At 48.9% G+C, this 23124-nt stretch overlaps 1 protein-coding gene across 3 annotated transcripts in view; it reads left to right on the forward strand.

The window, feature by feature from the left end:
- The window catches only part of MTR (5-methyltetrahydrofolate-homocysteine methyltransferase), a 99513-nt gene extending 77439 nt beyond the window's left edge, over positions 1 to 22074 (forward strand). For 2 of the 3 annotated variants that reach the window (XM_036074092.2, XM_036074093.2), the window contains exons 25-33: positions 2168 to 2249; positions 6254 to 6352; positions 7424 to 7499; positions 10225 to 10380; positions 11620 to 11816; positions 14516 to 14716; positions 15459 to 15651; positions 16743 to 16855; positions 17292 to 22074. In XM_036074092.2, the coding sequence (XP_035929985.1) occupies positions 2168 to 2249; positions 6254 to 6352; positions 7424 to 7499; positions 10225 to 10380; positions 11620 to 11816; positions 14516 to 14716; positions 15459 to 15651; positions 16743 to 16855; positions 17292 to 17378 (1204 nt within the window). In that variant the 3' untranslated portion in view covers positions 17379 to 22074. Of the gene's footprint in view, positions 1 to 2167; positions 2250 to 6253; positions 6353 to 7423; positions 7500 to 10224; positions 10381 to 11619; positions 11817 to 14515; positions 14717 to 15078; positions 15383 to 15458; positions 15652 to 16742; positions 16856 to 17291 lie in introns of those variants that run through there. The other variant, XM_078077752.1, reaches the window with a different exon arrangement.
- The last annotated feature ends 1050 nt before the right edge of the window (positions 22075 to 23124 follow it).

The raw sequence follows: 23124 nt of genomic DNA on the forward strand, positions 1-23124 counted from the left end.
TGTCCAGAAGATCATCAATGAGAGAATGGCCAGAATTGCACTGGGAATCCTTGGATGCTTAATGAATATTGATTGTGTTGACTTTAAGATTTAAAACTGCGCTGGTTCCCTTTAAGAGAAGTAGCCAAGTCACATCAGGCCTAATGTTTCCCGGAGGAACTTCATGCAGAATATATATTGAGGGCTATCTGCGTTTTCGAAGAGCTGACCACCTGAGGAAGAGGAAGAAAGCGTAGTCTCACTTGTGTTCTCTTGAGAAGCCAGAAACAGTTTCTTCTTTAAAACTATTCCCACTGTTTGAAAATCTTCTGCCTTGTAGAATACCAGGGATACTTTCAAATCTTTGTGCACACAGTTAGCACCAACAGCACACCCTGGGACGGCCGTGGAGGTGTTGGGTCTGACTCCCTCTGCCGCTGTACGCCCCAACCCCCCGGTCCAGCAGAGCCTCCTGTGCCCAGCACCTTGGGCCTGCACGTCTGTTGTAGAGCTCGGTGCCTGTGACTTTGGGCTTTAGTCCTCTGCTTCCTGTCCGTGTGTGGAGAGACCTGTACAAAGGGGACAGGTGAGGGGTGCCTGGGGGGCTCAGTCATTGAGCGTCTGCCTTTGGCTCAGGTCATGATCCCAGGGTCCTGGGATCGAGCCCCGCGTTGGGCTCCCTGCTCCGTGGGAAGTCTGCTTCTCCCTCTCCCACCCCCCCTGCTTGTGTTCCCTCTCTCGCTGTCTCTCTCTCTCTCTCTGTCAAATAAATAAATAAAATCTTAAAAAAAAAGGGGGACAGGTGAAATGTCAGGCTCTTGTCTGTCTTCTTGGGAATGAACTTTTAGTCATCCCTGAGAAGCCTATTAAAAACACACTCACCCATATATTGTGCCTTTAATATTCTCCTGGTTGTTAAAAATTACCTCAGTAATCCACGCTTATTATTAGAACATGTCAAACCCTTCAGAGGAATGGAAAGTAAAATTTAGTCTCTCCCTTCCCGCCTTCCATTCCACCTCCAACCTCCATGTAACCAGGGCTGACATCTGATGTGTGTCTCTCTGTTTTTTTCTAAATACACATACAAGGTTGGCAGGTGAGGGCAGGTTCAGGGCGGTAGTACTTGTTTATTTAAAAAGCAGAGTTGTATTAAACAGACTGTTCTGTTACTTTGGTTTTCTCCCCACGTAGTAGCTTATTCTGGACATCTTTCCACAGGAAAATGCATGTTAGTTGAGGGGGAAGAATAGGAAAGCATCTGACCCCGGGAAGAGTGCTGCTACCTTAGGGAGACAAGATAGGGCGAGCAAAGACCGGGAAGGACAGCCCGTCCTGGGGGAGCCACAGCAGCCGCCCTTTTAAATGCGCTTGTGGCAAAGTGCACACTCGGGTCCCACTTTCAGGGCCCTGGTGTAACCACTGTCGGGGAGGGTGTGTGACTGGGTCTCACTTTAGCCGCTGCAGAGCCTGTGCTATGAGATTCAGTGATCAGAGGGCAGCTTGCTGCGCACTTCAGTGAATTAGGCCCCTCCAAGGGTTAAAGGGTGTTTCTTCCTCACTGCTCCTGTTTCCCAGTCTGGCAGTAGGGGTTTGGGGCTGAATGTTGTTGCCACTTTTGCCTCTCTGTGTTACTTCGTGTCAAATTTATTCAGGGTCTGAGGTTCCTTACTGCAAGTCCGAGGTGGGCTTTTCGAAGACTGCGTCCTGAGCTAGCGTGTGCGTCCTCTACCTGGTGCCTGGTGCCCCAGGGGCCCTGGCTGCTCTCCCAGCCCATTTGGAGGAAGGAACTCAGCCTGACTTTTGTGGCAGCAAAGCGCAATTGCCCGGGCTGCTTAGCTCCCTCAGTTCAGACAGGCTGCTAATGAGTGCAAGGTCATGGTCGCATCCCTGTTGGCAGAGAGCTGAGGACAGTCTTCTGCATTTTGTCACAGATTTTTGTTTTTGTAGCGCGAGCCGACAAATCCACGTCTTCTCCCCTCGGTTTCCCCATCTTATGGGGTGGGGGAGAGGAGGAAGTCCCCTTGTTTTACAAGGGAAATGTGAAGTTCAATATTTGAAGTACCTTACAATCTTTCCTTGGAAAGCACTCTGTAGAAACACATTATCTCTAATGGTTCCAAACACGTGTCGTGGAGGAACTGTCAGCCCTGATGGATGTGTTTTTCTTCCCGACCCCTCTTTTTAGAACCCACACGGCGGTTAAAATAGCTCCAAGATACAGTGCGCCTGTAATCCACGTCCTGGACGCATCCAAGAGTGTGGTGGTGGTAAGTGTGGGGCCTTGCGTTCCTTCAGATGTGTTGTAAGGAGAAGAGAAGATGCAGAGTTCAGGGTATTTCCCAAGATCTTCTTTTATTTTTGTCCAAGTCTACTAAAAAAAAATGTGGAAGAAGAGCCTACAGCTTGTCACAGTGTCACTGCGGGGGTCTGCATTGCTGGAAGGGGGTGCCAGGTGACGTGTCCTGTGCTTTCGAAGACCGCGTCCTGAGCTAGCAGTGGAACGCTGGTCTGAGCAACAGAGACATGGTACCAAGACACTCGTGACCTTGACACCAACCCAGAGGGAGAGAGGTTTCAGCCATTTACATGCATTTACAAATATGAATATATACTGTCTTAACTCCACACCAGAGCTAAAAGGAATGTGGAATTTTAAAAAATGACCTGTGTCCAGATAAAAAGACCCTTAACCCGGAATGGGCCTGTTGACCCTACCCAAAGAGAGAAAAACATTCTCTAGATGTTCAAAACCCAGAATAATAGATGCTTTTTCTCAGTAAATGTAATAAACAACATACCTGAGTGTGTTTTTGTGCTTCTCTCCATCAGTGAAGCCCAGTATCCTCTCTTGTTGTTACGTGTTTCATTTGTTTCATTGTATAATAGGAAATAATAGCTGGAGAGAATCTGAGGGACCATGTGGTCCCGTGGTTTCCAGGTTTGTTTTAGCCACAGAAACCTTGTCTGCAAGTACAGCACAGTATGGATAAGAGCAGCCCCTTCCATCCTTCATCCCGCACCTAGTTCTCGAAAGAGCACAATTTTAAAAACCGCTAATGTAGTGCAGCCTTCTGATTTGCAGGCGAGGAGAGTTACCGAGGGGCTCTGATGATTCGTGAGACTGCCCAGTGACATCACATGGCCTGAACTCGGGTGACCACATGTCCTAAGCCATTTTCCAAAGGCATCCTTCCAGATCTGTGAATTCATTTATATTGAAGTTGAACAATAATGGCTAACATTACTGGAAATTGATAGGGTGCCAGACACTGTGCTAAGTGCTTTCCGTGGATTTTTTTTTTTAAACCCCCATGAAGCAGATACTTTCATTATCCCCATTTGAGAGATGAGGACACAGGAATGGAGAGGTTGAAGCCACACGTCCGTCAAGCGGCAGGTGTGGGGTGTGAAGGCAGGTGGTCTTAACTCTATGCCTCGTTAAACTTGCTTCCATTAATATTTAAATGATCCTCCTTTATTCAAAAGGATACAATTAAATCAGACTGGAATCATAAAGTTGCAGTTTTTTATTTGCCATTGATGTAGACTAATGTGTAAATAAACTACATTTCTACAATTTCAGAACAGTTTTTTGTATCTTATATTTGGATTGTGCTTCATATGTCGAGCTTATATCGAGTTCACGATTGAGTAACCATTGGGCCTATTTTTAAGGCTTGTTGCTATTTTCAAATGCTAATAAATGACTGAACATTTCCCGTTTGGAGACGAGGCTGTTGGCCCTCTTTAAGTCCATGGTGGTAGCGTTGCCCCCACAGGTAGGGGGATGACTCTGGGTGGGAAGGAACTGGCCTCTGGATTCTATTTTGAGGGCACTCCGTCACCGTCTTGAAGAGTAATGCAGCAGGGGCCGAGCCGAAAGCCCGAAGATGAGGCGTGGGTACTGGTGCTCTTGCCGGTCGGTCCAGCTGGACAGCCGGCAGTGGTTAGCTCTTCTCAGATACAAAGAGATGGCCCCCTTCTGAAATTACTCAGACATAAGTGCGATGATAAGTCATTTGGGTCATTGCTGGTGACTTCTCAGGAGTCAGTGGTACAATTCATTTAGGCTGATTGTCGATTCAGAGTCTTTTGATCCGACCCCAGTGAGCATGGCCCAGGCCCGTGCTCTGGACCACTGGCTCCAGCATCTGAAAGATTCCGAAATGTGGCAACTATGGGATCGTTGGAGCTTTAGACCTCAGGATGCCCCTGCTGTCTTTCCTTTCTTTTTAAATAAAAAACGAGGTGCTGATATTTAGTTCTTTCTAAATTATAAACTGTATTTTCAACTTCTCCCCTCTCACTGTGCTATTGCTGTTATGAAAAATGAAGAATAAAAGCATAAAACACGTGTGAATGGTTGGCCTGAAAACCCACGACGAGCTCTGATTTGTGGTGGAAAGATCACAAAGATAAGCCCGTATAATGGGCCATGAGCAAGTCAGACTGGGCAGGGAGGGGCTTGTCACTCTGGCTCTGGGAGCTGGGGCCCCCAGGGTATGGACAGTGCCAGCAAACTGGTGTGCCCTGTCTACCCAATGGGAGCTGTGTCAGAGTCCTGTTAAAAGTCCTTTGGATGTTTAGAAAAATCAGGATTTTGCTTTCTCAGGGTCTAAAATCTCACAGAATGCAGAATTTTAAACAATTATTTTAAACAATATTTAAAAACACCGATTCCATGTGCATTGGTGGGCTCAACAGCAGGCATCTCCTTCCTGTCTCCATTTAGCTCTGCTGGCTTTCCTAAGCGAGGACCCCATTGAGTTAAGGTGGATGAAAGGCTGGGAGGTACTTTGTGGTGTGAATACTATTCAGGAGTCTATTTTCAGGCTTGTCACAGTGGTCTTTTCTGATTAGGTTCCTTAAAGTGATTTGGCTTTATACTAACTCTCAGGGGATTGGATTGCTGTTAGAGATACTTAGAAAATTCATGTAGAATTAAAGGCATTTCAAGCCAGTGGGCACCTCAGCCATTGTCCAGCCTAACTTGGTCAGTTTCACATAATGATACTGACCTTCCAGGCCCTTGTGTTGGAAGATCCAGCTGGAGGCTGAGAGATGAGATGGGGCAGCGCAGGGTTTTGAGCTGATGGTGATCAGCAGCCATTTCCTCTTTCTGGATAATTGTATTTTGAGCTTTGGTGGTGGCTATTCTCCCATTACCTTGATAATCCCAGTCATAAACAGATTTAGCTGATCCTAGTTTTAGAATTGACTGAGTCGCCTCACATTTCTCAGATGATGGGTTTCCTTTCTTTCCTTAGCACAAGCTCGTAGTTGACCGTGAAGATCAGCCTCATTCCTTCAGCAGACATTTAGTGAGGAGGCACCTTGTACGTGCCAGGTAAAGAGCTAGAAACCAGGGACATGAAGGCAGTTAAGGTGCAGTCCTGCCCTCCAAGGGCTTGTCCTCTAGTGAGCCAAGTGGATACAGAGATACTAAAAGCCTGTGGGAAATGCAATGAGGGAGAGAGGCACCGAGTACCTTTGAAACATAGAAGATCAGTACCTGACCAATGTGTTGTGTGGGTCCCTGGGACCACCCTCAGTTTCAGTGATTTGCTAGAAGGACTCAAAGAACTCAGAAATACCGTTATACTCACAATCACGCTGTATTGCAGTGAAAGAATACAGATTAAAATCGGTAGAGGCAAAAGATACAAAAGGTGGAATCCAAGAAAGGCCAGGCACCAGCTTCCAGGTGTCTTCCCCCGTGGAGTCCTACGGACAGTGCTTAATCCTTCCGAGAGTGAGGCGGGACACCACGGGCAGTGCATTGCCGACCAGGGTAGCTCAGCCAAGCCTTGGTATCCAGGGCTTCTCCTGGGAGTCAGTCCCGTAGGAATGGAATGCTTTAAGCACCTGACTCGCCTTAGTTACTCCAGAGTCAGACAGATACAACATAAGCCAGGTCTCCCCCAAAATCACATTGTTAGCGTAAACTATGCAGGGTGGCCCAGGGCTCCAGGTGGACGAAGACTCTTATCAGGCAGGATATCGCAAGGGCTTAGAGCTTATCTCTCAGGATCCATCAAGAGCCAGGCGTTTCTCTGGAATGTGTGAGAGTTGGACATCCTAGGTCTATGGAGGTAGCCCTCGGCTGCACACCCTGGCAGGAATTAGCGAAGCTGGCGAAGGGAGAGGGAATGACGTGAACGAGGGAAAGCTCCCTGAAGGAGGCGTCACTAGAACTGACCAGTGTTGCTCCTGTTTTGTTTGTCTCCTTTTGCTCCTCTGTGGTTCTTGAATTTCGATCTTGCATTTTCAGTGCTCGCAACTATTAGATGAGAATCTAAAGGATGAATATTTTGAGGAGATCATGGAAGAATATGAAGATATTAGACAGGACCATTATGAGTCTCTCAAGGTAAGTGACAAAAACAGGTCCCTGATGGTTGGGCATTAAAACGATCCTGCATTTTTGAATGTGACTTTATTGTTTTATGGAGGGCAAAGGTTTAGGATCATTTTAGAGAAGCCCTGTTTTCTAGTTCAAATCGGAATTCTCTGGTGTCTGAGTTCCCAGTAATTTGGGGTTATACTAAAATTAATTTCATTTATTCCACCAAACATTTATTGGGTACACAGTAGGTGTTAGGTGCTGTGCCCGAGAGCAGAGTTATGAGAACGAATGAAACATACCCAGCAGGAGAACAGGAACTGAAACAGTGTGTGGACATGATTCCCCCGTTTCCCCCGGATCCTTGTTCTTGAAATAATGGAAGAAAATGAAGACATCAGACAGGACCATTGCAGCCTCTCTCCCTACTGCCTAGCGCAGGCTGCAGAGCGGTGTTAAAGGAACTGTCCCTCTCTATATAAGCTTCAGGGAATCCTTGGGCAACAGACGTAATCACTCGTTAGAAGTCGCTGGGATATTTCTTCCCGGTTCATCTGCCTGTTGGACCTTGTCCGTGGTGGGGGGCACTTTGGGGGTGGTTAGGCGAGCGAAAGGAGATGACAGACGGCATGAAGAGAACAGGTGTTTCTGAGGTGTTGACTAGCCCAAGATTCTGTGGTTGGCTTTCCGCCTCTCCTCAGGTCTGCCCACAGTTGACAGTTTCCTAGCTCTGCCTTCTGGTCCTAGGGCCGGTTGACGGCAGGCTGGTTAGCCCTGGCCTTGGATGTTCTAAAAGGACAGGCGGGATGCCGCTCCATTGCCGGGCTTACTGCAGGGTTGAGGGATCTACATATCAACATTTAATGGGTATTTACCGAATCTTTACTCTCTATTGTTCTGGTGCTAACATGGAGCCATATATGGGTGGAAAAGGAAGAGCTTCTTATGATATGAATTTTCATTAATAAAAGCATTTGTGTTTGTTTTGTTTTGTTTTGTTTTTACACAAGTCACATACTAGCTTTGGGGACATACTTCCATAGTAGCAGCTGGAGAGAGAAGAGTCTCCGACTAAAATAACTTTTCTTTTGTTCATAGGAGAGAAGATACTTAACCTTAAGTCAAGCTAGAAAAAACGGTTTCCGTATTGACTGGCTGTCGGAGCCCCCTCCAGGTCTGTCTGGCTGTCGGTTAGAGAAAGGCTGCGTGTGATAGTGAGGGCTGGAGAGGTGTTTGCATGTACTTGGCTACAGAATCAAATGTGCAGCTAGAGACTCTTACTTGTGTCTAATAATAGTGATGAAGCACAGTGATGGTTTAAAAGAAAAGGAAATAGGTACCATTTACGGAGGACCAGACTGACCGCACTCTGTAGTGAATGTGCTGTTGTCCCCACTCACATGTGAAGACCCTGAGTTTCGGGTGAGAACACGAAAGGTTACTGGGATTCTCTCTCTGGTCTGTCTTCTGACCCCACACTCTTTCCTCTGTGTGGGGCTCGAGGGGCCCCCGCAACTTGACATAAGTTCTGGAGACCTGCCTGGGTGGCCTGGGTCGCGGGGCAGGCCCAAGTGTAGACATGGAGTGCTTGAGATTGAAGATGCCCTCACCCTGAACAGACCTTTAGAACATTCCAGCAAAGCAAGAGCTCCTATTTCTTGTGCACTCTTTCCCGTTCTCTCTCTGAATGCTTCCCTCTATTTCTTTTGTTTTTTCTTTTTTTTCCTTTCTTATTTCCAGCCATCTCTATTGCCTTATGGAGTTGTTCATGAGGGAATAAAATATGGAAGATGTTTTGACACGCTTAGAAGGGCATGAGGTACAAATGCAGAACTGAGACAGGGTGAACAGGGGTTGTATTACTTGAATCCATATTTCCAAGGTAATGCCTCAAATCCACTCTCCTGCTCACAACATCAGTGTTATGCATATGATCGGCAGAGTGGAGAGCATTAAATTGGAAATGTAGGTGCACTTGGTTCTACTTTCAGTCCTGCTGAGTTCAGTGTGGGTGAGTAGGAGGAATGCCACATTGGGAGTCAGGAGGTCGGGTTCTACTCCCAGTTTGGCTCCTCGCTCTGAATCACTGAACGACCTTGAGCGTCTCATTTCCATGGTTGACAGTTTCTAATGTGTAAAAAGGAGTTACCCTATGGAAGATTGTGAGGATAAAAGAAGATAAGCTTTTGAAAAATGTAAATCACTGGATAGTCCAACTACTATTTTCCCTTTACCTTTCACTATGAAATTAGAAAAACATCACAGGGAAAGTCCCATTTTAGCCCAAATATCCAGCACGATTCAGCGGAGACAGTCCTCTGAAGGCAGCAGTGGGGATACTTTTCGAATGGCCCTCTGTCCCCAGGGTGGGGCTGCTGTGGGGCTCTGCACCTGTTACTTCAGAAGGGCAGAGGCCCTGACGTATAGCCCGCAGAGATGTTTCTGAGGACAACCCAGTCTTCTAGTAGTCGCAGGAAGTCACTAAAGGGAAAAAGAGGAGCTCTTCTCTCAAGGTCCTTGGTGGTAAAATTCCAGAATAGCATCCTTCAGTGACTACAAGGCAAGAGGGAGCTTTCATCCAGAGGAAATCTAGTTTCTTCTTAATGGTCAAACACATCAACACAATTTAATGTTATGAAGAAGAGATTGTTCTGAATAGTAAAAAGATGACCAGCAACAAATGAGATAGAGCTACCGTGAGCATGTATGAAAAGATAGAGATTTCCAGGCAGAAGTAAGAAGCAGCGCCTACTCTCCCCATACTTTTCTCCCTCTCACGTCTACCTCTGACTATCTGGTGACACAAAAATACTCCGGAGGCTCCGGTGTTATCCCACAGCACCTGAGATGAGTAGGAGAACGTAAGTTCTCTGATCCCTATTTACAGAGCAGGGAACTGAGGACACGGAGGCCAGGAAGCTGGTGGGGTGGTCGTGGCATCTGACCCTGGCCCGACCCTGCCCCAGGCTTGGGGGGAGAGGGTGCAGTATTGTCACTCCTGGTGTCCCAGAGGGCCCCGCAGCACCATCTGTCTCCAAATTCTTTGTCATTAATTCACTTATGGTCTATTTTAGACTCGCAGGGAGGTGTAAAGAACAATATGTTGAACACCCGTATATACCTGCTAGCCACCTAAGAAATAACCTGTAGGGGCACCTGGGTGGCTCAGTTGGTTAAGCGTCTGCCTTAGGCTCAGGTCATGATGCTAGGGTCCTGGGATCGGGTCTCGTGTTGGGCTCCCTACTTAGCGGGGAGCCTGCTTTTCCCTCTTCCTCTGCCTGCCGCCCCCCTGCTTGTGCTCTCTCTCTCTCTCTGACAAATAAAATCTTTAAGAAAAAAAAAAAGAACCTGGTGCCCATTTAAAAAAAAAACAAAAACAAAGCAGAACATACGTAGTGGAAGTCGCCCTAGCGCCCCTCCCTCCCCTGCAGGATCCTGAATTTGATGCCTTCTTTCCGTGCATTTCCTTATGTTTTGCCTGCGTACGTATATAGCAGTGGGCAGTAGAGATGATTGATTCAGGTTTCTAACGTTTTTCTAAGTGGCTTCCTGCGTGTGCCTTTCTACAGTGGCATTTATTGTAGTATTGTCTTCATTTGTGCAAGTGAAGAGAAACCCAAGTCTCTTCTCTTGGACCGAAGGGCTGAGGGAAGAATTTCCAAGGGCGGTGTAGACAGTCAGCCCCTCGGGAAGAGTGATTTGATTTAAATTCGCTGCGGAGTTACTCCTTCTCCATGATCATTTAAAGTTCCACTCTTTGTAAAACAAGTCCAACAGGCAACAGGAGGGAGGGAGAGGGGGAGCCCCAGAGCAGGGAAGAGCCTGCCAGGAGTGTCTGGTGCAGGCGGCTCAGCCCCAGGCCCTGGCATTGGCCTTGACATGGGGGCTTCTTTTTACAGTGAAGCCCACGTTTCTTGGGACTCGGGTCTTCGAAGACTATGACCTGAGGAAGCTGGTGGCCTACATCGACTGGAAGCCCTTCTTCGATGTCTGGCAGCTCCGGGGCAAGTACCCGAATCGAAGCTTTCCCAAGATATTTAAGGACAAAACTGTAGGTTAGTTCAGTACGCCCTTCTTCCTTTCTGCTCTGCTATTCGAGACGTAGTGTCTGGACTTTGAAGAGGAGAAAGGGTGGCGAGCAGAGGGTTTGGAGTCTGCCAGATAGAGTTTATTGCTATAATCGTTCACCTATTCAGCTCTTCTGTGGTTTTTAAACTGCTAGATCGGTCCTTATTTATGGGATAATTGGGTATTTTGTTGGTCTGTTCTTTGATAAATGCTTATCGACGTCAGTTACGAGGCAGGCTCTGTGTCAGGCGCCGGGGATAAACAGAAGGTAACAGGGGTAACCCCTGCCCTCCAGTGCAGGGCTCACAGCTGGTGCGGCCGCCAACGATGGGCAGTTCCTGCATGGCCCTCCAAACTCCTGCCTCGGGGCTGAGTCCAGGGCGTTCGTGAACACACAATGACGAGACAGACCTGGGGGAGGTAGTATGTGAAGTACTTTTTGAAGATGAAATGGGAGGGACTGGGATTGGGGATATGAGATGTTCCTGGAGAAAAGGATGTCCCCGGCAGAGGAGACAGGATGGGAAGGCACAGTCACATGTGCCCACTGGGGGAAATGCCAGGAGCCCATTGTGCCGGGATCACTGGTGGGGGGAGGGGGTGAGAAGCTGGAGATGTGGGTGAGCTGGTAAACCGCTGGCCCCACTTCTCAGGCCCAGCCCCACCCCCAGAATCTACCCCCAGAGGCATGGGATCACAATGCCAAGCCTCTAGAGGATTAGGAGAGAGCCAGAGGAGAGCAAGGTGGAGGGGTGTTCTGCTAGGAGGTTGGGGTGAGGGTCAAGGGGAGCCAGGTGCCCATTGTGCAGGGACAACCACCCAAGTGCAGTGCTGGAGCCCCTGCAGAGGGGCTGGGCCCACACTTCCCTCCTCCACCTGGTCCACGGCCCCAGAGGCCACTGTGAGGTCACTGGAGTGATGGGTGCACGAGGAAGCTCGGTGATGGAAGGATCTGGCCGGCTTCGTTTCACTCGCTGTCTGAGACTGCGTTGGGGAGCCCCAGATTGGGCTCTCTCTGCCTCTTACTGAACAGAGGCATTTAGGGGCACTGCAGTCAGCCCGAACCACTAACCCTCAGCCGCTGATAGGCACCAGTGAAGTATTTGGGGGGATAAAAGGGAGATGGGAGAGGCTGGCTGAGGAGGGGGAGTGGCTTTAAAAAGAAGTATTTTTTGCTGGCTATCACTGGCATTTTTAAGTGAATTCTGACTATGTTTTCCTAATAGGTGAAGAGGCCAAAAAGGTCTATGACGATGCCCAGGACATGCTGGAAGTGCTGATCAGTGAGAAGAAGCTCCAAGCCAGGGGCGTGGTGGGGTTCTGGCCGGCGCAGAGCGTGGAAGACGACATCCACCTGTACGCGGAGGACGCAGCGCCCCAGGCTGCGGAGCCCATAGCCACCTTCCACGGGCTAAGGCAGCAGGTATGGGGAACCGCGGTGCTAAAAAAAAAATCATAAATAGGAATTAAGCAAGCCTGAGCTGTGTATACATGATACACCTCACCCCAAATGACCACTCATAGGCCCAAGGCCGAGGCATTCGGGAGGACAGTGGACAGAAGGAGCCGGTGTGGGTTGAGAGGCTGGCCCCTTGGCACCAGCAGGAGAGGGGTGTTGGATGTGGTGCTGGACAGGCTGCCGGGACACACTGTTGCTGCCTCAGTGGTCACACACAGACGGACGTTTCCTTGATCAAAAACATCGGTTTGCGTGCATGCATACTATTAAAACAGGCCGGTGGCTCCCTTTCTCAAAGGGAAGACAGGCGGAAGCACACATTTGCTGAATGTCTGTGACATGCCAGGTGCTTAGGCGGGTGCTGGATGGACCGTCTTAATTCATTTCCACGCTGCCTTGTAGACAGTTTATGTTTCCATTCTACAGGGGGAGGGGGATGAGGGCCGATGGAGATGGTGCTAAGTCCACAGCTTTAGAGGGGAGAGCCCAGCTCGTCCACACGCGGTGGCTTCCCTCAGTGTGGCAAGAACTGGCATTTCTCAACACGGTTGCCTCTCCTGTGTCCCCACCCGGAAGAATGCAGATACCACGTGCGTGTCCCTGTGGCCGCGATGAAAGTTGTCCTCATCCAGAGTTGGAGCCAGAACTCACCAGAGCCATTAACAGAGGGTTGCAGTAAATCATCTTGCAAAGTTCCACTACCATTGTCAGTCATTCAGAAGCGATAGTATTGCTTTTAATCATAACCACCACGTAATTCATAATGACAGATAGTTTCACCGTAACAGCATCTGAAGGGATTTTTTTTTTTTTTTAAAGATTTTATTTTTATTTAGTAGGGCGAGTGAGAGGAAGCATAAGCATTGGGAGTGGCAGGCAGAGGGAGAAGCAGGCTCCTCGCTGAGCAGGCAGCCTGATGTGGGACTCGATCCCAGGACCCTGAGATCATGACCTGAGCCAAAGGCAGACGCTTAACCGACTGAGCCACCCAGGCGTCCCGAAGGGATTCTTAAACTTGGGACACTGATACCGTAATAAGATCGGGGAGGGCAGCTGCATCACTCCTGTCTGCACCCAGGCTCCGACACCACAGAACAGAAGGCCGCCGGTTGTAATGTTACGGTCCCGCCCCTCCTCACTAGCCAACTGGTGACTTTTCTTCTGCAGGTGTAATTCGGGTCACAAACCTCTGCCCTAGCCCAGTTTACGTCCAACACCATTCGTGACCGGGCAGGCTGTGGCAGACCGTGTTAGGGCATTTAACAGCAGGCCTTCTCGATTTGCACGTATGACACGTTCAGATAGCTCTTGCTGAGGAGGTGCTCTCTTCCAGTGCTCCGGAAGATGATTCTGGCTACAGCCACTTACTGCTGTGGGAGGCTTCTGTCTCAGACTGTAGTGGCCGTCTCTTCCGCGCTGTGAAGGGGCTCTGTGACCTGTCTCTGCTTGTGGTGCTGGGAAGCTCTGTGTCTGCCTCTGGCTTTTGTTAGTGAAGAATGGTTGATGGACAGAGTACATCATTTGATAATGTCCCCCGCATCGTGGTCCCTGCACTCTGTGACATTTCTGCGGGCCATTACCAAACACCTTCTGGCCATTTAACCATTTTCTGCCCAGTGTTGGTTAGGCTATGCTTGTTTCTAGAGCCAGCAAGCAAATAATAGCTCTGAAGCCTCTGGCTTGCTGCTCACCGATTAATTGATCAGTCTTACGTGCTGTACAGCGGTCAAGAGCATGGGTTGTGGTATCAGACCCCCGGACCTAGCACCGTCTGACACTGGGCTTGCTGATCAAGCTCTGTCTGCCTCAGGTTTCCCGTCTGTGAAATGGGGCTGATGGTATCACTTCCTTACGTCACACGGTCGTTGACAGCGTGACATTAGCGAGTTCCTGTACAGCAGCAAGAGTAGCGCCTGACGTACAGCGAGCACTCGGTGAACACTAGTTACTAGCTCTTTATCTTCTCAGCAAGTGTTTGTTGATTGTGAGATATGTATACGACCTTATTTGTCTGCTTGGTGGCAGGGGGGAGTCCATCACCATTTGGGCATGAGAAATGGGCAAGGGCGGGCACCTGGCCCTGAGGAGAGACTCCCGAAGCTGGGCTGCCGAATTCTGGGTTTGGTGTCAGGCCGGCCCAGGGGCGGCCTCGCGGTCTCCTGAGCCACCACTGTGGCGGGCAGCACGGGGCTCTGGGCTGCTGACCAGAGGTTTGCTGAACTGTGTCTGTTGATGCTAAGTAGAGGCTTAGGCATTTGTGGATCCCTTTTGGATGTAACTTCTGGATTTAATGTTGATCTTGAATTGAAAACACTTTTGGGGGAAATTTGTTTTATATGAATGTTTAGGGTTCCAGTTCCCAGCACAGTGCCTGGAGGCATGCAATAAATGTGGCAAGGAGCAAATTCAGTGGTTTCTTGACTGTCTGTCATGTCATGTCATGTATTTTTTTAGAATCTTCTTTCACTTGTTGATTCCACAAATATTTATCGAATACTCGCTACGTATCAGGCCCTCTTCTAAGTACTGGGGCTGTAACAGGGAACAAAACGGACATCGCTCTGTGAAGCTTAGATCCGTCTGAAGAGACGAGGTTGCTGTCTGTTGCGCGTCGCCCCCACGTCCGTGCTGACGGTCCGTCTGTGCGTCTGTTGGGTTTGAAGGCCGAGAAGGACCCTGCCAGCGCGGACCCGTACCAGTGCCTCTCGGACTTCATTGCTCCACTGCATTCCGGCGTCCGTGACTACCTGGGTCTGTTCGCCGTCGCCTGCTTCGGGGTGGAGGAGCTGAGCAAGGCCTATGAGCAGGAGTGCGACGACTATAGCAGCATCATGGTCAAGGCTCTGGGAGACCGGCTGGCTGAGGTAGAGCGGCGGCGCTGGGGACAGACCGGGTGGGGAGTGCGTGACGGCGCCGGGTGCTAAGCAGCCCTTAGCATCCATGTCCTGCCGTTTTGTTTTCACCGAGTCAGATGAGGCTGGCCTTAGCATCACGTGCAATTTTAAAAAATCGGCTCTTCTCGAATTGCTCTCATACATCATCTTTTGGGCAAAGGAATGCCTCTAGCGATGCCATAGTTTGTAGCCGTCCTTAGAACCGCGACCTCTTTGCTGTAGTTCTGATGTCTCCCTTTGCTTGTTGTGTGACGTTTTTCTGAGGAGCCTGAAAAATTCAGGACAAATTAATACACCGGGGCTCCTTGTTCTCGTGTTGCGATCCTCTGTAGATTCATCTTCCTGTACGTGGCCGGGGTCCCCTCTGCTTCCCCTGAGGCTGGCAGGGGAGGAACTGGCAGCTGTAGTGGTCCCCGCTTCTCCTCGTGGCCACTGTCAGGGAAGTGTTTCAGCTCAAGGCCCTCGAATCCTCAGATCACTGAAGAGGATACGTCAGAGCCCAGGCTGAGGCCAAAACTGGGCAGAGAGCAGCTGATGAAGCGACAAGCGAGCTGAGAATCCAGTCGGCCCCTCTTGCCCAGTTCCTCCCGCCTGTGGTGCAGGCAAGGGCGGGGGTTGCCCCGGTCGGCTTTGATTGGGGGAGCGGGGCGGGGGGCGCCGGTGCAGGGGGCTCCTGCCTCTGCCCACACGCACGCCTTGCTCCCCGCTGCAGGCCTTTGCAGAGGAGCTCCACGAGCGGGTCCGCAGGGAGCTGTGGGCCTACTGCAGGTGCGAAGAGCTGGACGTCGCCGACCTGCGGCGGCTGCGCTACGAGGGCATCCGGCCGGCGCCCGGCTACCCCAGCCAGCCTGACCACAGCGAGAAGCTCACCATGTGGAAGCTCGCCGACGTGGAGCGGTGCACGGGTGCGTGCGGGGAGTGGGTGGCACCCTCCTTCCCCATGCGGGTCACGGGCCTGCTCCAGTCACACACAGCAGTGCACACGTGGCCACCCGTGTCAACACGTGGGAACGCTCGGAATGAATCCCCACCTTCCTCCCATCTAGCTCTTGATCCCACTGTTTTACATCTACATTATTGAATAGTCGTCTCACACCCCTCGCTTTTAGATGGATCAATTCCCATTACTTTCTCTTAGGCTGTAACGGATGAGAATTTAGCTTTTCATAGTGCCCGCCCATCTCCCGCCCTGATTTCCTGCTACAGGGCTCTCACTGCCTCTAATCTCACCGTTAGCGACCTTCAAAGCCTTCAGTGACGTAGTTCCCGTCAGATCCTCCTCCTCTGGACGCTGCCCCCGCCCCTCAGCTTTTCCCCTTTATTAACACAACTAACAGTGTCAGTGGAATGAATCAGAAGCGTGCCATCAGTGCCGATCAGGTGAAAGGGACTTGGGTTCAGGTGAGGGACTGAGGCTTTTGGACACTGGCAGGAATGGCGTGGACTCCCAGAACCGTAAGATATGGGTTCGAGTCCTTCCCTGCCGTGAGCTACCTGGTGATCTCCGGCAAAGTGTTGAAGCTTTGTGCTGCTGTGTTCCTTGTCCATAAGATGAGAGGCTTAGACGGGACAGCCCGGTGCTCCCTCTGTGTCCTGTGGGCTCATTCTCAGGGCCCGACTGTTGTCATCCCAAGAGGCAGGAGCCTGGGGGTCCAGATGGTGCCTTCCTCCCAGGGCTGGCACTCCTTCTCTGAGAGGCCCAGGTTTAGGACCAAGTGGAGGCCTCTGTCCCTGAGATTGGAGGAATGGCGGGGGGTGGGGGGGTACAGACGGTCTTTTCAAGGTCTGTCCCCCTGGGTTAGAGGAGATCGGCCTGAATTTCATGCTGTGTCATGTGTCCACTTAGAAGGCATGAGCTCACTTTCATTCACCTGTTCCTTCCTAAACAAGAGCTTATTGGGTGCTGCCAACCGCCAGGCCCTATGCTAGGCACTGGAGAAATCAGCATTTTCTCCCCCCCCACCCCCACCCCCCGCCCCCGTGTTGCTCTCTGCAGGCATTAGGTTAACGGAATCCCTAGCAATGGCACCTGCTTCAGCAGTATCCGGCCTTTACTTCTCCAATTTGAAGTCCAAATACTTTGCAGTGGGGAAGATTTCCAAGGATCAGGTAAGTTAGCCGTTTCTTTGTGTATGGCTTCCCTAGATGCCTGTCTTGTCTTAAATGGAACTGAAGAACCTGTTTTATTTTACATGTGAATGAGAATAAAAAGGGAGGGAAAGCGTGACGAAATTTACCCTCAGTTAATGTCTTAATTTGATATCAGCTCGTTACCCCGATGCTCGCCCTCCCATTTGCACACCTACACCCCCAGCACTCACACACTCTAGCCAGCATCTTGGCACCGGAAACTTACTGCATGTTGTTTTCTGCCCAGAGAATAAGGCGACTTGGTGAACAGATAAATATCCATCTCCATCTAACTCAGTAGATTGCTATTACAAGAAATGGAAGGCATTTCGGGTTTCCCAGCAAATCCTGTGGGAACCTCACTTCAGAAAGTCGTATCATTTTGGTTTGATATGCCGCTTCTAATCTTTTGCAGATTGAGGATTATGCTCTTCGGAAGAACATGTCTGTGGCTGAGGTTGAGAAATGGCTGGGACCCATTTTGGGATACGACACAGAGTAACTTGTTTATTTATTTATTTTTTAAATCCTTTTCTCTGCTTGAGGATCCTCAAGGAAATAGAGTCCAGAGTGCCTTTAAAATGAACAGCAGTAGTAGCAACGTAAAAGCCCGGCCGCCTCGCTCTGCTCCAGGCTTCGGAAGACTGTTTGGTGGAAACTTGTAGAGGAGCAGGGCCTTCCTGTGTCCTTGGGAAGCAAGCAGCTCCTTTCCGGGGGACCTTGAACGAAGAGCAGCAAGCACAGCTCTGGTGGTTTTCCTGGTCCCCGCGGACGGGACAAGCTGGAGTTAGAGGTCTTTTGCCTTTCAAAGCAAGTCAGCTTGCTTTCTTTTTTTTTTTTTTTCCATTTTTACCTTGTGTCTAGGAGGCCACTTATTATTTTTTTTTTTTTTCTGTTGCTCTCTTAGAAAAAGGCCCGAGACTTAGCTGAGTAGAGAAATGTATAGAAAAACGTGACCCCGTGGCAAAATCACCCTGTGCGAAATGGGGCATTTTAGTCTAAAACGGTTGCAACAGCACTCTGACAGGGAAGAAAGTACAACTCTGCTGTCCCTCTGGAAGACCTCATTTTCATTTTCTGAAGTCCTGATTACATGGGTGTGGAAGTCCCTTTGGCAGAAGGTCCGCTCTCACCGCTGACTGCTTAGAAATGCTCAGGCTGTTTGCCCTAGGGTGGTCAGACACAGGGGTGTTCTCCTAGCTTTTATGTCCTCTTCTAGTTTCATATTCTCTGCCCTGAGGGCGAAGAAGGAGGTGGGGTGAGGAAGTGGCTGCTCAGGGTAGTTAGCATCTTGTCGCTGTTTTCTGGAGTTGAGCAGGCTCTTGGCTGAGCCGCGGTGTCCTGTGCAGGATTGGACCGACGAGCAGCGAGATTGCACTCAGTTCCCCCATTTCTGTGCCGACCCGACTGCAGACTCCTGCAGTGTAGGACAGCACATTGACGTGTTCTCAGTTATTTTGGGAGAAATGGCTAAGAACATGGACTTCGACGTCAGACATACTGGATTCACATTTCACCTTTGCCGCGGGCTGTGCAACGCGGGCAGATTGCTTCCACTCTCCAGCACTGTCTTCTCATCTGTACAATGGGGACACCAGTTCCTCTGTCATGGGCCTGAGGGGTGGATAAATGAGGTGACGCACGTAGGGCACGGAGCAGGGCATCTGACACACAGTAGCTTCTGTGGGGCTCAGTGGGTAGCGCCTCCAGCTCAGCACACGGTTAGTCTTCCTGGGAAGGGAATAGATTAACAGGCGAAAAGATACCAGGGGATCGCAGGTGATAAAGACTGGACCGCCTGCACGAGGTGCCCTTTCTGGGATTAGAGCCCCATTTACACTATGACTGGGACAGGGAAGCTGCCTTCATGTCCCATGAACCGTTAGGACTCATGTTCTGTGTGACAGCCCTCTCCCTCGGCTCTCGTGATTTAAGCCTTGCTTCCCAAAGCAGTTCTAGCAAATGTACATTCAAGTGCATCGGAGGCGAAAGGAAAAAATCTTCAGAGAAGGAGAACCCTCCACATCTGCAGTGTATCCACGTGGACTTACAGAGGAACGGACCTTTCAGCCACCGCTTGCCCTCGAAGCAAACACAGCCTTGTGCTTCTTGAGGTACAGTCGGTCTGTACGTGAGTGAGAACGGGACTCAGTTTCCCGAGACACTTAGTCAGGAGACTTATCTTCTGTTCTGTAACAGGTGTGTTATTCTTGGTACCTTCTTCTGTCAGAAAGAGTAACCTCCTCCGAATATTTCACTGTGTTTCGTCAGAATTAGAGTTGCTAAGAGTCTCCTGATTTCATTAAGTATTTACCATCTCTTCCCTCAGCTGGTTATGTGACAGAATGGCTTCCTTAAATGTACTGTTCATCTCATCCCTCGAGGGATGCCTTTTTTTCCAAAGACAGAAACAGTTCGTGGAAGTTCGAGCCCCTATATATTCATGGAAGAATATAAAGTGCCAGTTGAAGCCCCCTCCCTTGTTTATGTCACACACTTGGAAGGCAGGTAGGTGGCCGTTCTGAATGTGGGGTCCCTTCTGTGTCAGTCCCTGTCCATGCAGAACCTCTTCTGGTCGTCACCGTCTGTGGCTGTCATTTGAACCCACTCATAGTCATCATTTTCACTGAAGATCCCACATTATTTTTCCCTCTAAAGAGGCGCTTGTCTGGCATCTTCCTCTCTCTGCTGCTTGCTCTGCTGTCCACACTGAGGAGTCTGGTTGGTGGGATGGTGGGGAGATCAGGTGTATGACAACCCATTTCTCCTTTGAGATATTCTCCTATGTCCTCGCTGCACTCACAGCTGAACTCATGTAAGAATAGTCCGCTTTCTTTCTGTTTCTCTCCGGCACGCCCTCAGCAGATACTGACTGACTGCTGTGTGCCCCCCACCTGCTCCCCCTTTCTCTCTTTAACCCAGTGAGGTTAGGTTTTTACCTGCCTCTTCTGGCATCAGTGACCCCTCAGAGGTTAGACCCAGTGGCCTTCCCGGAGATTTGTCATCTGCGTGGGCCTGGACAATGCAGACCCACTTCTTCAAAACTCTCCTTTCCCTGCTTCCCCCTTGGCATCACTCTCTGCTTATCCTTCTGTGTTTCTGATCATTTCTCAGCCATTTTCATAGTTTTTTTTCCTTCCCCTGCCCATTTAAATCCGGTGTCCTCAAGGGCCTGGCATTAGTGACCTCCTTGGCATGTGTAGTTCCAGTGGGTGATCTCACTGAGTCAGTATCCCCATCTAAGCTCTGTCCTGAAGAGCACAGGGTACATCCAACAGCCCCTTCCAGGCAGACAGACAGACACCTCAGTGTGTCTCATCTCATTCCTCTCCAATTGTGAAATTCAGTCATGAAGAATGGTGCCACCACTCCAACATGAAACCTCACACTTAGCCTATATCATCTTTGGCTTAGACTATTGCAGGTATCTGAAAAAGTCAGCACATGAAAGACACACTTAGCCTATTTTAGTCAGGATGGCGGCAGAGATATTTTGGGAAGGCAATGCTTAGATGAAGGCCTGACTTGGGATGTGAGGGATGAAGATGAAGAAACAAGGTAGGAACAAGCTGTCTTTGTTCATGAACAGGAGTATGAAGGGTTGGAAAGGTATCACATCTTCCCGAATTGATCTGTAGGTTCAGTGCCATTTCCAACAGAAATTATAGTAGAGGCTGTGTTCAATATGACAAGCAGATATTTAAATTTATATGGAAAAGCAAAGGACCAAGAATGGCTGAGTGCTACCAAATGTGAAGAAGAGGTTATGAGGTAGTAGGTTTCGTTGTATGTGGTGCAGAGGTGGGCATTCCGAGCAGTGCCTTGAAATGAGGAGCCTGAAATTAAGGAAGCCATTCTGTCACATAACCTGTGCATGTTGTTGACCTTGACAACATGGCGGAGGTGGCTTGGTGCATCCAGGAGGACAGGCAGGGTGACTCCACATGGGGTGCTGCAACAATGCTTATCTGAAGGGAAAAGGTGAAATTTGGTTTCTGCCTCACGTGTTATCCAACCATCAATTCCAAATATATTAAGGTCTTAAATACAAAAAATATATATTTCAATGTTTGCGTGGACAAGCCCAAGGGCAGGAAAGAATCCCTGGAGACATAAAGCACTAACCACAAAAAGAAAAGATGATTAAATCAACTGTTTTTTTTTTTAAGATTGATGTTAAACTAATAAACAATTTAAAGTAGCGAAAAGACAAACCATGACTTGAGATATTTGTATTACACTTGACTGACAAAGGATTGGTAGGCAGAATAGATAGAGGGTTCCTATTTAATAAAAAAAGAAACTCGGCAGAATTAGACTTGAAAAGGCATTTCCCAGAAGAGGAAATACACATGGCTTATAAAAAGTGTTCCACAGCCTCGGAGATCAGAAATATGAATTAAGACCACAACGAGATCCCATTTTACATCCATATTTTGCAGAAGTTAAGGAGCCTGATGATACGGGGTGCCGAAGAAGCTCTGTGAGAACTCTCAGGGTGCGGGCACGTGACCAGGCATCTCTGCTTCAGAAAACCATGCTACCTCCCAAAGTTGAACTCTTGCATGCGTTAGGATCTGGCTTACGACTCGGACTCCCCCTCGGGTATCCAACAAACTTGCACACATGTGCCTGGAGGTGTGGGCAAGAATGTTCATAGCAACATCTTCGTGATAGTCAAGAACCGAAACACCCAAAATGTCCATCTGTCTGTAGGGGGATGGGTAAATAAATTAGGTATATTCATACTAAGGGGTTATTATTCAGTAGTGGAGATGAATGAACTGCAGCTGTACAGGACAATAAGAATGAATATCAGGAAATAAGAAGAACAAAAGCAGACCCCAGGAGATCATGGGCTATGATGCTATTTTTATGGAGCTCAAAAACAAGCAAAACCAAAGAATATGTTGTCTAACCACATGTATCCGGTAAAACTATGTTGTAAAAAAAGAAGTAACAATGATAAACCAAAATTGAGCAGAGGAATTAACCCTGAGAGGGGGAACCTGAGCGGATCGCAGAGGGACACCTAGGTGGATGCAGGTCATTAGTAATATTCTAGTTCTCGGGTTGTATGGTAGGTTTATGGCTGTTTGTTACATTATTCTTTATTAACAGAGTTTTGTATGTATTAAATGTTGTATTTAATGCATGTATCAAGTCTATTTTAAATAAAGACAGAATAAGCAAAAATCTGGGATGGTGACTTTGCATATAATGTTGTGTATGTGTCAGATAGATTTTTTTCAGAAAGGAAGGACGTGTCGGCCAGAGTGAACAGCAGTGCAAAGGCGGGGGCAGAGGGGTACTTTGCGTGGGCTTTGGTGAATGAGTGCACACAGTGCCGTTTGCTGCAGCACAGGATGTAGGAGGGGAGAAGAGATGAGTTTGGGACAAGGTTGACATGACTGAATACGGGCAGTCGGATACGTGACTTTGGAATTTAGGAAGACTGTCTGGCCTTAGGATTGGGAGGCTTCGGTGTGGAGATGGAGGTCAGGCCACAAGCGTGGACAGGACAGCTTGTGGAGGATGTGAGGAGGAGGGAGCCCAAGACAGAACTGGATTCCAGGAACGGGGTGGGAGGGCAGCCCTCTGGGAGAGTCCACATCCGGAGGTCCAGGAGAGAGGGTGCAGCTGTGGCATAATCAGGGGCTGTGGGGACACATTGGTGGACTGCGGCGGGTTGAAGATTGAATGGGAGGTGAGAAAGCTGTTATTTAAAGAACATTGGGTGTTGGGTTTGATTAGTTTGTTACAGATTTTGGATACTAACCCCTTTATCAGATATGTTATTTGCAAATACCTTCTCCCATTCCAAAGATTGCCTTTTAATTTTGTTGATTGTTTCCTTCGCTGTGCGGAAGCTTTTAATTTTGCTGTAGTCCCAAAAGTTTGTTTTTGCTTTTGTTTCCCTTACCTCAGGAGACATAACCCTTAGTAAGAAGTTGCTATGACCAATGTCAGAGAGGTTGCAGCCTGTGTTCTCCTCTACGATTTTGATGGATTCCCGTCTCACATTGAGGTCTTTCACCCATTTTGAATTTATCTTTGTGTATAGTGTGAGAAAGTGGTCCAGTTTCATTCTTTTGCATGTTGCTCTCCTGTTTTCTCAACACCATTTTTTGAAACTCAGCACCCAAAAAACAAATAATCCAGTTAAAAAATGGGCAGAAGACAGGAATAGACATTTTTCCAAAGAAGACATCCAGATGGCCAACAGACACATGCAAAGATGTTCAACG

Source organism: Halichoerus grypus, chromosome 7 (genome assembly GCF_964656455.1).
Source record: "Halichoerus grypus chromosome 7, mHalGry1.hap1.1, whole genome shotgun sequence".
NCBI classification, from domain to species: Eukaryota; Metazoa; Chordata; class Mammalia; order Carnivora; family Phocidae; genus Halichoerus; species Halichoerus grypus.